This window comes from Vombatus ursinus, unplaced genomic scaffold (genome assembly GCF_900497805.2).
Source record: "Vombatus ursinus unplaced genomic scaffold, bare-nosed wombat genome assembly UNPS02015175.1, whole genome shotgun sequence".
Taxonomy (NCBI): Eukaryota; Metazoa; Chordata; class Mammalia; order Diprotodontia; family Vombatidae; genus Vombatus; species Vombatus ursinus.
In genome coordinates, this window is record NW_020954953.1 from 20583401 (window position 1) to 20597400 (window position 14000).

The 14000-nt window shown below is 38.5% G+C and overlaps 1 protein-coding gene across 2 annotated transcripts in view; it reads left to right on the plus strand.

Moving 5' to 3' along the window:
• LOC114031478 (sorting nexin-9) overlaps positions 1-14000 on the plus strand; it is a 131230-nt gene that overhangs the window by 40084 nt on the left and 77146 nt on the right. For both annotated transcript variants that reach the window (XM_027846561.1, XM_027846562.1), the window contains exons 2-3: positions 9097-9183; positions 13724-13798. In XM_027846561.1, the coding sequence (XP_027702362.1) occupies positions 9097-9183; positions 13724-13798 (162 nt within the window). The remainder of the gene's footprint in view (positions 1-9096; positions 9184-13723; positions 13799-14000) is intronic.

Below are 14000 nucleotides of genomic sequence, written 5' to 3' on the forward strand. Positions count from 1 at the left end.
AGAGAATCTCAGAAGATACAAAATCCAACCCATACCTTAAACAGGAATTTATATTGTAGTGCACCCAACAAGTGTTCCGCTTTGGCTTGAAAATCTGCAGTAGGGCTGCTGCATTCCAAAGCAGCAGAAAATGAGTTTAGGAGGCAGCTGCAGGAACACTCCTGGAAGATCGGGACAGCTCTAATTGTTAAAAGATGTTTTTCTTTATATCAAACTGAAATTTGACAATTGACCCCTTCTGCTTATTGTTCCTAGTTCTGATCTCTGGGGCCAAACAAGAAAACATAATCTCTCTTCCATGTGGTCCTTCAGATTCTTTAAGGCAGTTCTGATATTTCTCCTAAGTATTCTCTGTAACCATCAACTGATTCTCATTCCCCAAGATTTTAAGACCTTTATCATCCTAGTTTCCATCCTTTGCATGCTCTCTAGCTTTGGTGGCCAAGGAGAAAAAAGGAAAAGGACCTATATGTACAAAATTATTTGTAGCAGGCCTTTTTGTGGTGGTAAAGAATTGGAGACTGAAGGGATGCCCATCAGTTGGGGAATGGTTGCACCAATGTAATATGTGGTTGTGATGGAATACTATTGTGCTGTAAGAAATAAGGAAGAAGACAGTTTCAGATAAAACTTGGGAAGATTTATATGAACTGATGCAAAGTGAGCAGAGCTAGGAGAATATTGTGTGCAGTAACGGTGATATTGTAGCGGTAATTACCTGTGAAAGACTTAATGACTGATCTGTATAGTGATCCATGACAATTCCAGAGGACTCATGGTGAAAAGTGCTACCCAAATCCAGAAAGAGAACTGAGGGAGTCTGAGTGTAGATTGAAGCAGATTTTTTTCTTTATTTTTAATGCTTTTTTCCCCCTCAACATGGCTAGTGTGGAAATGTTTTGTATGACTGCATATGAATAATGTCTGTCATATTTCTTATCTTCTCAATGGATGGGGTAGAGTTGGAGGGAAGGAGAGAGTTTGGACCTGAAAACGAAAATAAAAAATTAAAATACAAAAATAATAGAATAAAATGTGGTGCCCCCCTGAACCTGATACCATGAGTGCGTCAGTTGTGATCTGACCTACAGCATCACACATTTGGTTGTGTCTGACTCAGAAAAAGAAACCAGAGGCACCTACCTAGTCTGGTCTAGTATACTATATTCCTTGCCACATATTCTCTGAAAAGTGTTTGTGAAAATCTCTCTCTCTCACACACACACACACACACACATATTTGTGTGTGTGTGAGTGTATCTGTATATGTCTATATGCCATTCTCTTGAAGATTTTATAGAGAGAAAATAGGTATATGGGTTGGTGATTTTTGATGTTTTCCTGGTTGCCCTTACTTTGGTAGTAATGTCACAAGAGGGAGGAGATAAGATTAAGAAAAGTACATATGAGCAATTCTATTCAGTTACAAAGGTCAATATTAGTATCATATGGTCTGTCAAAGGACACATCCCTTTTTTCTTTTAACTACTGATAAACTTTTTCGGAGAGTGTACTTTGGAAGGGGGATTGTTTGGGTGTTTGGGATATATCTGTTGTGTCAAAACAGTGTATTGATTAAAAAAAAAAACACATCTAAGAGCCCAAGAAGCTTGGCACCTTGATGCCCTTTAGCAGCAAACAGTCCAACATATCTTAGTCCAAAGGAATGCCATTCGTTGTTAACTCCTTGGAAGTTACAGAAACGTGAGGCATTCATGTCAGTGACATTTGTTTATTCCATACCTTCTGGGACTCAGCAGTTCTAAACAAGTGAATTTTCATAGTAATTGCATGGACCTCAGATCCTTCATCTGTGAAATGAAAGAGCTGGATGGTCTTAGATGGACTCTAAGGTCCTATAAAGTTCTAACCTTTTATGATTCTGAGTTCATAATGACAACCTTGAGTCATCAAGGAAAGGTTAAACCATGCTCACTATATAGTATCTGTTTAAGAAGGCATGGAAGGGTATTATACATTTTAGACAGATTTCTATCCTAAATGGCTCAATAGGAAAAAAATTTTGATGCTTAAAATGGTAAGTTTTAACTTTTGGAACATTTATTTATACAGAATTGCTCATTCCCAGAGGAAGGTGTGTAGTAAGAGGTGTGGATACTGTAGTACGTTGAATTTATGTAACATCTCACATGTTTGTAGAATTGGAGTTGAAAAGACCCCAGAGGTGATTTGTTGTTGTTCAGTCATTTCAGTTGTATCAGATTCCTTCACCAGCTCATTTTACAGATGAGGAATTGAGGCAGACAGGATTAAGTGACTTGCCCAGGTTCACACAACTAGTAAGCATTTGAGACTACATTTGAACTGAGGACGATGAGTCTTTCTGACCCCAAGTCCAGTGCTCAGTTCACTTCACCACCCAGCTGCTCCACTTCACTTTGCAAGTAATTCCATTTGCACATGGTTGTCCAGAGTCAAAAATAAAAACCTCTGTTTGACATTCAAAACCTTTCATAACCTGCACCTTACCTCCTTCCCCTTTCGATTCTTCGTACACTTTACTTACCCCTTTGCACCCTGTAGTCCAGTCCCACTGTCCTCCCCACTATGTCCTTTCACGGTCTGCCATGCCTAGAATGTTCTCCCTCCTCATTTTTGCCTCTGGCCTTCCCTGGCTTCGTTCAAGTGCCAGTTAAAATCCTACATTCTGTGGGAAGCCTTTCCCAGTCACCTTTAATGCCCTCTGTTGATTATGTACAATTTATCCGGAATGTAGTTTTGTCCATAGTTGTCTGTTGTCTCCTCCATTAGGCTGGGAGCTCCTTGATGGTAGGCGCTGCCTTTGTTTGTATCCTGAGTGCTTCACACCGTGCCTGGCACAATGTTTATTGACTGACTAGTGCTTAATATCTTTTGTGCTAACACATTGCAGTTAGCTGAATTAATTTTGTTCAAAAATTTGACAGATTTGCATTCTATTTAATTGTTAGCCTTATAATAATGGCAGTAGAGAACTAATTTTAATGTAACATTTTTCTCTATATTCCAGTTCAGTTCAACAAGCATTTATAAAGTACCCACTTTATATCAAATACCGTGCCAGGCACCATAGTTTAAAAGATTCATTAAACTTACATTCTAGGGGGAGGGGATTATGAAAACATACACAGATGAATAGATATAAATGTATTAAGAAGGGGGGAATACATAGTAATTTCCAGGTAGAGAACATTAATAACCTGGGGGGTGGAAGGCAGGGTGGTAGAGGGTAGGAAAAAGCCATGGACAGGATATAGCCATTGAGGTGGGTTTTGAAGGTAACTAGTAAATTCCAGAAACAGAGAGAATATTCTAAGAATGGGGGATAGCCTATGCAAAGACTAGAGGTGTGTGTCATGTAAGACAGGACTTTGGTAGGAACATAGAACGGGTGAAGAGGAGTGATACAAAATCAGTCTGGAAAAATGTGGCCTGAAATAAGAGGGCCTTCACCAGCGTTATTGCAATCCTCTGTGGGCTCTCAAACTTTGTAGTGTCCCTCCCAAAACGTGGTGCTCAGCATTGAACACTTCAGCATGATATGACCAGGGCAAAGTACAGTGGGCCTGTGACCTCCTTTATTCCTGGAAGCTCTGCCTCTCGATGAAGCCAAGAGTCACATAAGCTCTTTTGGCAACCATGTCTCACTCCTGACTTACAGTACCCCTTTTGTGACTGTGTATCCTGTAATAATGGGTAGCATTTATTCCATGGAACAATATTTATTGGTACCTAGAAATAATGTGATTATGGGACATTGCTCAATTATTAGATTCAGAAAAGGAAAAAAAAATAATGAGTATGTCTCAGTCTATAATGGATACCTGCCTCTTGAGTGGAATCTTAAACCCTTTTGATGATGTTGAGGTTTAGAGGCTTACAGGTGCTGGAACCCCAAAATCATGACACGTGGGTGCTGCCCGAATGAATTCGACCCAAGCCTTCTTTCAGCCGAAGACAAGGTTTATTAGAACATGGATGGGAGTGAGATTTAAAGAATCTGCCATATTGACCAGGCTCTTAAGGGATCTAAACATTTGTGTCATTAATGCAAGCAGGCTAGATCTTAACAATTTGAGCCCTTGGCTAGACTTTAAGAATCTCCGCACCTTAATAGAGGCCAGATGGACCTTATATACAGAAAGACTGTGGGAGGGATCTAGGAGTGGCTAACTAGTTTGGGGTGACTAGAGGAGGGGTCTGGGAGAAGGGGTATCTTGATGGGAGTGGCCAGTAAGCTGGGGTGACTGGAGGAGGGGTTTAGGGAGGATCTTGTTGAGAGTGACTAGGAGGTAGAGTGAGTTCTAGATAGGATCAAGGGTGGGAAGTGGCTGGGGCCATCCCCAGGTAACAGATAATAGAGGGCTGGGCTAAATGAAGGATAACAAAGAACTGGGAGATTGGGCATAGGCTGTAAGAAAAGGCCAGTTGGTAGGATTATGGCCTCAGGCAAAAGCTAGAGACTTCTTTAATCAAGTAGAATTCAAGGAGAATCCATAGACAAATGGGACCCAAGTTCTTTTTGGGGTAAGGGGCAAAGGTGTTGGCTTGGGCCCGTATCCCCTTAACGTGACCTCTACTGAAGTTGACCTCTAATGTCTGATTGTGCCATGAAAGTGACTGTGGTTCCTTTCAGCCTCCTCCATTCATACCCAAGCTCTGGCAGCTTCTCTTTCTAAGACAGAAAGGTTCTTCAAGCCTAGGTGAAGGAGGGTTGTAATCTTTGCCGGTGGAGGGAGTAAACATCTACCTTAGTGAAGTTGCCACTCCTTTGAATTCTAGAATCAGAGGAACGTAGATCACAGATTTTGAGCTGGAAGTGACCTCAGAAGCGATTTACCTTAGTACAACCCCTTCGAAACTAAGTCCCAGAGACTTCAAGACTAGAGAGGATCATGCTTGAGCCCTTCTCCTATTCTGCCTGGGACTTAGAGGGTGTGGGAGGGACAGCTTTAAAATGCCTCCTGAAAAAGCCAGGTTTCAGCTAACAGAAGGCAATTTCAAATTGTCGAATGCAAAAGATTTTTTCTATTTTTTGTTCTTGTTATCCCTTCCCTAAGATAAAATCATCACCTGAAATCTTATCATGTGATTGACTGAGCTTTGATACTCAGCACCCGTGGGTTGCCACTTCCCACTTATTGGAGGGCAGAGAAATAAACTCTTCTCAAACTAGATAGATGGCTTTGGAGGTTTGCCACCTTTTCAGCTTTCATTTGTGTGTTTTCTTACCCCGTATTTGACTTTCATGGGCAGCTAAGTGGCACAGTGAATAGAATGCTGGGCCTGGAGTCAGGAACACCTGAGTTTAAATCCAGCCTTAGACACTTAACTAGCTGTGTGGCCCTGGGTAAGTCACTTAATCCTGTTTCCCTTAGTTTCTTCATCTGTAAAATGAGCTGGAGAAGGAAATGGCAAACCACTCCAGTACCTTTGCCAAGAAAACCCCATAAGAAGTCACAAAGAGTTGGACATGAATGAACATTTGACTGCAAATTACTTGAGAGCAGGAACTATTTTTTTTCTTGTTTGTACTAGCAGCTGTAGCACTGTCCCTGGCACATACATAGTTTGCCTTTAATAAATATTTATTGACTGTGGTTTGTTTTATAAATTTTAGATTATCAGCAGACAAGTAGAATTTAGAGAGTGCTGGTAGAAAGAAGCTCCTGTTTATTAAAGAAAAAATTTAAAAGAAGCTCCTGAAATAACACTTAAATATTAGTCCCTGAATTAGACCTTTTAGGAACATTTGAGCGTGAGTAAGCATGAAAAAAAGGGCTCTCTGCTTCCTTGAGGAATTTGCATTGAGTACTCTGAGTTCCCCTTAGGTTGGGATGATTCTAAACCTATAACCCAACCAGCAGTTCTGGCTCCATACCTCAAAGAAATCAAAGAAAGAGAAAAAGAACCTATTATATTTAATACATAGGTTTATAACAACTCTTTTCATAGTAACCCCATACTGGAAACTAAGGGGGAGAGGAGACATCTACCTGCTGCAGAATGGATAAACAAATTGTAGTATATGAATGTAATGGAACATTATGGTGCCAATATGATAGTCTTGAAGGAAACTGAAGATGTTGTGGTATAGTACAGAGTGAATTGGGCAGAACTAGAAAAACAATTTCCACAGTGACAACAACATAGAGAAAAATAACTTTGAAAGACTTGAGATCTGATTAATGTGATGATAAACTAGGAGTCCGGAAGACTGAAGATAAATCACATCACCCACTTCTTCCCAGAGATGACATGCACATAAAATCCTAGAAGGCAGTATGTGTAATTGGACATGGCCAATGTGGGAATTAAAGTTTGAGTTTCGTTTTTCATTGTTCTATAGGGAGGGGACAATGAGAATGAGATGTGCCACATATATTTATAAAAAGAAATGGAAAAAATTAAAAGCTTCCCCAGTACACACACACACACACACACACACACATTTAATTAAAGCCCCACATTAGTGGTTTAGATCCACAGTATCCAACTTAATTGGACAATTAATAATTCTTCTCTTAAGTAAGGGGGCGTTTTCCAGTGGCATACTTCTTTGTCAGAAACTTCCTAAGTAGACAAAGAAATAATAGAAAAGGATTAGGTTGCAGTCTGGAGTGGCAGGTGGTAGCGATGATCACAGTTCTATCTAAAAGGTATAATTTGAACCTCAGTCATAATGACTACAAGCCCAAGCATTCTATCCATTATACCAAGAAAAATGGTTACATCCTAACTAAAGTGCCAGCTATTCAAGGAAATAAAAAAAATCTATGTGGGACTTTCGGTACAAAAGGAGGTAACAAAAAGGATTGCGTCTTAGAGATGAACTCTATGGACTCATTGATTTGTGCTAGGACATGGCAAACTGGATTGGAAAAAATGTATTTTCCTTCCTTTGTTGCAAAGATTAGGGGACTGAGAGTAGGAATGTTGCATGTAACATCAGAGAAAAATAAAATTATATCTTAAAAAATTTATTCTCCCCTACCCCTAATTATAAAGAGAATTTTTCATGGTGTAATCTTTTATATTTAGGTTATTTATCCCTTTCTTAGTATCTCTTGCCTGGCAGTTGAGTGTCTTCATGCCTCAGACCTGTTTTCCAAATCATTTTCCATATATCTACCAAAGTGGCTTTTCCTAAAAGTCATTTCCTTACTCAGTAGATTCTCTATTACCTCTAGGATCCTTAATATAAACTCCTCTGTTTAGTTTTTAAGACTGTCCAGAGCTTGGTCCCAACCTGCCTTTCCAACTTCATTTGCCATCCCACATCTTTTGACCCAGCCACACTAGCTTTCTTGCTACTCTAGCTCCCATCTTTTTGCTTCTGTTCTGACTGCCTGTGGAATGGGAATGCACTTCTTAGCTTACTTTCACCTTTTAGAATACCTGTCTTTCCTTTCAAATTCTGCTCAAGCAACACTTTGTACTGGAAGCCCTTCTTGTGTCCTCTCCTGCCAAATCTATCTTGTGTTTATTTTACACATCTATATTTATGTTCATGTTGTCTGACCTGATAGAATGCAAACTCCATGAGGGAGCAGATAGGTTAATTTTTGTCTTTATATATCTCAGAAGTGCCCCTGGCATAAAGAAGGTGCTTTAATAAGTTCCTGTTGATTAATTTAGTTTAGATGTTGATCTACATCTATTTTCTGCCAAACTGCTTTTTTATTTTCTTGGACATTCTTATTTTTGGTTTTATCAAAAACTGGACTAGTAATCTCAGTTTTTGATCATTATATACTCTGTTCCACTGTCTTATTTTTCTATTGTTAAAATCAATAACAAAAATTTTGATGATTATTATAATTTTATTTATTAATGATTATTATTGGTTTATATTGTTGAGATCTAGAAGTGCTATGTTCCCTTTCAACTTTTCCCCATTATTTCCCTTGAGATTCTAAACTTCTTGTATGTTTGTCCAGCTGTAGAAAATAACTATACTCCATGGTAGCTTGTGTAGCACAAAATTTATCAATTAATTTAGCTAGTATTATTTTATTATCCCGCAGACCAGATATGATCACTAAATGTACCTCCCATTATATCTTCCTTTATTTCTAGGAAATGTTTTACAATTTTATTTAAATAAGTCTTGAATATATTTTAATAGGTTGATTCTCAAGTATTTTATGCATTTTGCCATTATTTTGAATGGCATTTCCCTTTCTGTAATTTCATCCTGGTTTTTGCTACTGCTATATAGAAATGCAGAGTTTTTGTTCATTTATTTTGTATCCTGCTATTTTACTAAAGACATTAATCATTTCAAATAGTTTCTTAGGTTATTTATTATTTGACTTTCTAAGTAAGCCATCATGTCATCTGCAAATTAGGATATGTTTGCCTTTTGATTTCTCGTTCTTGTCTCACTATCACTAGGAAAAGATAAGAAGTTTGACCTCTTACTGTCCAACTAGGCAATAATGACACACAAATAATCAGTAAAATAATTCTTAAATGTGCATCAGGTGAATGAAATTCAAGTGAAGCATTGGAAGGCTAATTTGAACTGATGCAAATTGAAGGAAGCAAAACCAGGAGGATAGAGAAAGGAAGAAAGATAGTTAAAGCATTAAGCTCTTTCTGTATGCCAGACACTAAGCAAGACAGTGTCTTCTCTCAACTAGCTTACATTCTATTGCAGGAAGGTGGCACATTAAAAAGTTTGTTTGTTTTTTAATTTAAAAAAAATTTTTTTTTAAGTCTACCAGAATTGTACAAGGGAGCAGCTGCTACATGAGGTCCTTGAGGAGAGACCAGGGAAGGCTTCCTAGAAGATGTAACATCTATGTTGGTTTTTAAAGAATGGGTAGGAATTCAGTGGTGAAGGATAGTGGTATTCTAGGTATGGGAAACATCATGAATGAAGGTGCTCCCTCCAAGTCAGTAAAATTTTCCATTTCTGAAGTAAAAATTTCCATTTTTACCACTGCATCTTGGAATCAAGCCAATGAGACACCTAAGTCATTGGTCACATTGATCAATTTATAGAATGTACTGTGGCATATTTCAAAGTAAAACTAACATGTCCTTTCTTCTTTCCTTTCTCTCCTTTCTCCCCCACTCTCATTTTAACAGGCTCGAGTTATGTATAATTTTGATGCTGAACCCGGAAATAATGAATTGACGGTTATTGAAGGGGAGATCATTACAATTACAAATCCGGTAAGAAAAATATCAAGTTGAAGTCATAGAGCTGTAGCTCTTTTCGTAGGATTCATTGTAGAACAGAATTGATTATTCAAGACCACAAAAGATTTTTTTGCTCTCTGCTCTGAAGTAATTGTAAATGGACCAAAAGTAAAATGTTATTTCCCTAAATCTTAAGGCAGGATTGTAACTCTGCTAAAGATAACTGAGACTACCACTGAATTCATGATTTTCCGTGATTTTTTTCCCCTGCCGCCGCAACATAGTGTCATGTTTTTATGATAAAAAATGATGCTTATAAATTTCTTGGCTTATTATCCTAAGGTAATTACTCAGTGCCATTATAAAATGGACCTCACTTAGAAATGGCAGTAGCAGGTAAAAGAAAATATATCTTACTGATGACTGGCATTTCATTCATTTTTTATCTTTAGATCTATATTGATGACAAAGAATCAGTAAACTGCAATTTGTCTATAGGGAAAATGGAATCAGAGAGATCTTGGTTTTGCCCCTGTGGAAAAACTAGCCAAACTCTGACATAAAAGCTTACTCATTTTAGGTCTGCCACATTCTGACTATTTTTGGCTCTCTTATAAAAAAATATGCTCTTTCTGGGTAGTTGCCCTGCTCAGTCCATACCTCCTGTTATGCTCTGAGTCACACCACCACATCATGATCAGAAATGGCAAAATAAATATATATCCTGCATACATTTTTGTCATGTTACAGCAATCATATATTCATTAGGTGACCACTATGTTCCCAGTACAATTAAGTGCTTTGGGTGAAACAAAAGTAGTAGATGTAGTTCTTGCCCATGTTGATTATATAGAGAGTACTAAATACCTATTTTGTGAAATGTATTGCTCATAATTTTTCGGAATAAATTGCCAGCTTATTTTCAGCAAAGGATCATAGATTAAGAGCCAACAGAGACGATGAAGGTCTGCCTCTTTTATAGGGAACAAAAAAAGTTGTTGCTGTTCAGTTACTTAAGTCATATCTGACTCTCTGACCCCTTTTGGGGGGGGTTTTCTTGGTAAAGATACTAGAGTGATTTGCCATGTCCTTCTCCAGCTCATTTTACGGATGAGGAACTGAGGCAAACAGGGTTAAGTGACTGCCCAGGGTCACATAGCTAGTAAGAGTCTGAGACCAAATTTGAACTCATGAAGATGAGGGTTCCTGATTCCAAGCCCAGTGCTTTATCCACTGTGCCACCTAGCTTCCATAGGGTTAAATGAGTTGTCTAAATCAAATCCAGCATTTTAATCCAGAGTCTTTTGACTCCATGATATTCATTCCTCTGTGTGATGCTCTGACTTTGAAATGAACAATAAAATCTTAATGTCCAATGTAGTGAACTTAAGGTGGTGACAGTGGACTGGAAAGAAATGGGAAAGAATCTTAGAGGCATTGACCTGGAGGTGGATTGGCAGGACTTGTCTCCTGATTGGATGTGGAGGGAGAAGGATGTGTTAAGGTGATTTAGGTTTGGAGCTTAGTGAGATCTTTAGCAGGAGCAAGAATTCAGAAGGGAGAGCTGATAGGAGGAATGGGAGAGGGGAGTGAAATTGAGAGTGGATCGAGCCCAGTTTTGTATGTGTTGAGTTAGAGGTGTCTGTATGGCAGACATAAATGTGGGAGGCCTCTGCATAGTTAAAACCATTGGAGTGGACAAGATCACTGTGAGAAAGCATAGAAAAGATGACTGAGAGCAGAGTTTGAGGGAACACCCACATTTAGGGAATTGGAAGAGTGTGAAAACAGAAGAGAGAAGGAAAGACTGGAATTGAAGGAGAAAGAATCGTGAAGGAGATTTAGAGGGTTTTTAGTGATTAGGGCCGGTAGTTGGCACAGTGGATAGAGTACAGGGCCTAGAATCAGGAAGACCTGAGTTCAAATATGACCTCGGACACTTACTAGCTGTGTGACTCTGGGCAAGTCACTTAGCCTGTTTGTCTCAGTTTTCTCATCTATAAAAGGAGCTGAAGGAGGAAATGCAAACCACTCCAGTATCTTTGCCAAGAAAACCCCACAAGGGGTCACAGAGAGTCACAACATGACTGAAGTGACTCAGTGACAACAACAAAAGTAGTGTTGAAGAAGGCTAGACAGTAAATTATTGGAAGGCCAAAGAGCTTGTCAGGGTGACAACAAGGTGAGGAGAGGGGCACTTCAGCTCCAGATCAGCGCTCCATCGGCGTTGGCCATAGCAGCAGCTAGCAACGAAGGTCAGGGATGAAGGTGCTGGCTGCCTCCGTGACCTTCTGCAGAGAACACCTCTTTCCTGCCAAGCCAAGGAATTGGTTTTCTGGTTAACAGTACACATACCTCCCTCAGAGAAGAGAAAGTAAAGGAGCTCGAAGAATTTTTCTCCACTCATTACTAATCCTATCTTCCTCGATCTCCCCCAAAAGGGAGAGGGGTTGAGAAGACTTCACTTACAAGAACAAAGAATGAGGTGTGAGTTGGACTTCCCGATCTGAGATTCTTTGTAAAAGGAGCAATCGAACCAACAAACATTGGTGAAGTGTAGGTTTTCTGCACGCAAGCACAGTCATGTCATCATCTCCCTGATGTCATGGTCTTCTTCCAGAACAAAGGACAACTCACCACAACTGTGGCTGTTAAGAAATGTGAATTGACTAGTTGGTAATCACAAAAGAAGATACAAAGTTTAGATTAGACTTGGCCCCTATTTTCTCAGAATTTACTAGGCATAGATTGCAGAGACAGATGGTAGTAATAAAGAATGTTACCTCAGTGCATTTGAGTTAGAAAACAAAGTACTATCTATGTGAGGTCTGAAAAGGGAAAGGGAATCCGGAAAGACTTCCTGGAGAAGGAGGCACATGAGTTGCTTTTAAGGATGGTTAGGAGCCAAGGAAGTAGAAGAAGGGCCAAGATGTAGGAAACCACAGGAAGAGAGCATTTCAAAAAGGAAAGGGATGGGAGTGTCAGAGGCCCTTGAAAAGTCTGCAAGGAAAAATCATGGTATACCCTTGGAAATTGCTTGGTTATTTGTTAAACCAAATTTTTAGGCTTCCAAGTGGGATTATTGGAGCAAAAACTGATGGTTGTTCATTTACTGAACATCATCAGGCATCTACTAAATATCCTTTAGCATGGGGTCATGTACTTGGCACTTAAAAGTAAAGCAAATTCATTTTGTTTTTAAGAAAATGCCTAAGGCTGTATACTCAAATTTAAACCAAATTGTTGATTTTTTTAAAATTAATTTTTTTTCTATTTTCCAGTATTTTTTCCTTCCCTTTGCCTAGAGAAAAAAAAAAAGAAAAGAAAAGATAGAAAGAAAACTCTTGAAACCATTATACATAGTCAAGCAAAATAAATCTTTGTTTTGACCAGTTCCAAAAAATGTTTTTCTCATTCTGCTTATTTAATTCAGCACCTCCCTCTCAGGATGTGAAAACTTGGATTTAAATTTATGGGTATTACGAAGTAGCGATTGATGCCATGGGGTTAGCCATTTGTATTCTAGGATTGACAGATGACTTGTAGAGAAAATGTGGTTATCCAAATTCAACTAGCTTTGGATAGACTAATGTGGATATTTAATTAAGAGCTTTTTAAAATTTTTATTAAATGTTTCCTAATTACATGTAAAACAATTTTTAACATTTATTTTTTAAAATAAATGAGTTCCAAATTCTCTCCCTCCCACCACTCCCCTACCCTTGAGAAGACAAACAATGTGATATCAATTATACACGTGAAGTCATGCAAAACATATTTCCATATTAGTCATGTTGTCAAAGAAGACACACACACAAAAACCACAAGAAAAATAAAGTAAAAAAAAAAAAGTAGGCTTCAATCTGCACTCAAGGTCATCAGTTCTCTCCCTGGAGGTAGATAGCATTCAAGGAAACTCTTAAAGTATTGTTTAGGGGAAAATTAGAATAGAGAATGTCAGTTTATTTTAATTTTATGTTGGATCCTATTTAGTCAAAAGAGACACTATAGAGCAGTAGAGAGAAAGGAAGAGAAAAATTAATTTTCGTAGCCCAGGTGACCTGACCACACATTACCTTACAGGTATGCAAGGGGGCAGCCTTGTTTACCAGATAAGGAAAAAGAGATACCCAAGAACACATAGCTAGTAAGTGGCATAGCTCAGACTCAAACCCAGTTTTTCTGGACTTGGATCTTAGTGCTTTTTCCATTATACCCACTACATCTCATGAAGTTAATAATTTTCTAGAATTGAGTCATGGTTTAAATGATGAATGAAGAAAATGTGGTCATCAAAATAGAGCACACTTTTCATAGACTAATATGGGCATTATTTACCACTAGCACCAATTCCTCATCAATATTTCATTAATTGTAGTCTGGGTTTAACTTTTTTTTTCCTGTAGATAAGGTCTCGAGTTTTTTGATGTCTGGGTGACGTGGGGAGGGGTGTAACTTATGAATGATGGATTTTGTAGAGATGATATACTTAGTGTTTAAGTTGTTTTTGTTTTGTTGTGATTCTTCACACAAGTTTCCCAAATATACCAAATTTCTTTTTGCATGTTTTTAGGATGTAGGTGGAGGATGGCTCGAAGGAAAAAATAACAAAGGAGAACGGGGGCTTGTTCCCACAGACTACGTTGAAGTAAGAATTTTCATTTAATTACAACAGTTACAACTGATTCCTTCTGTAACTTATTTTGGATGAACAGGTTTGAGGGACAGAACATAAAAGAGAGTAACAATTATTCCTCCCACATGTATTCCCTTCCTTGGTGTGATTAGTAGTGGTTAAAATGACATAAATGGTATTGTTCAGGAGGTGCCCTGGAAAAATTGGAAGCCAT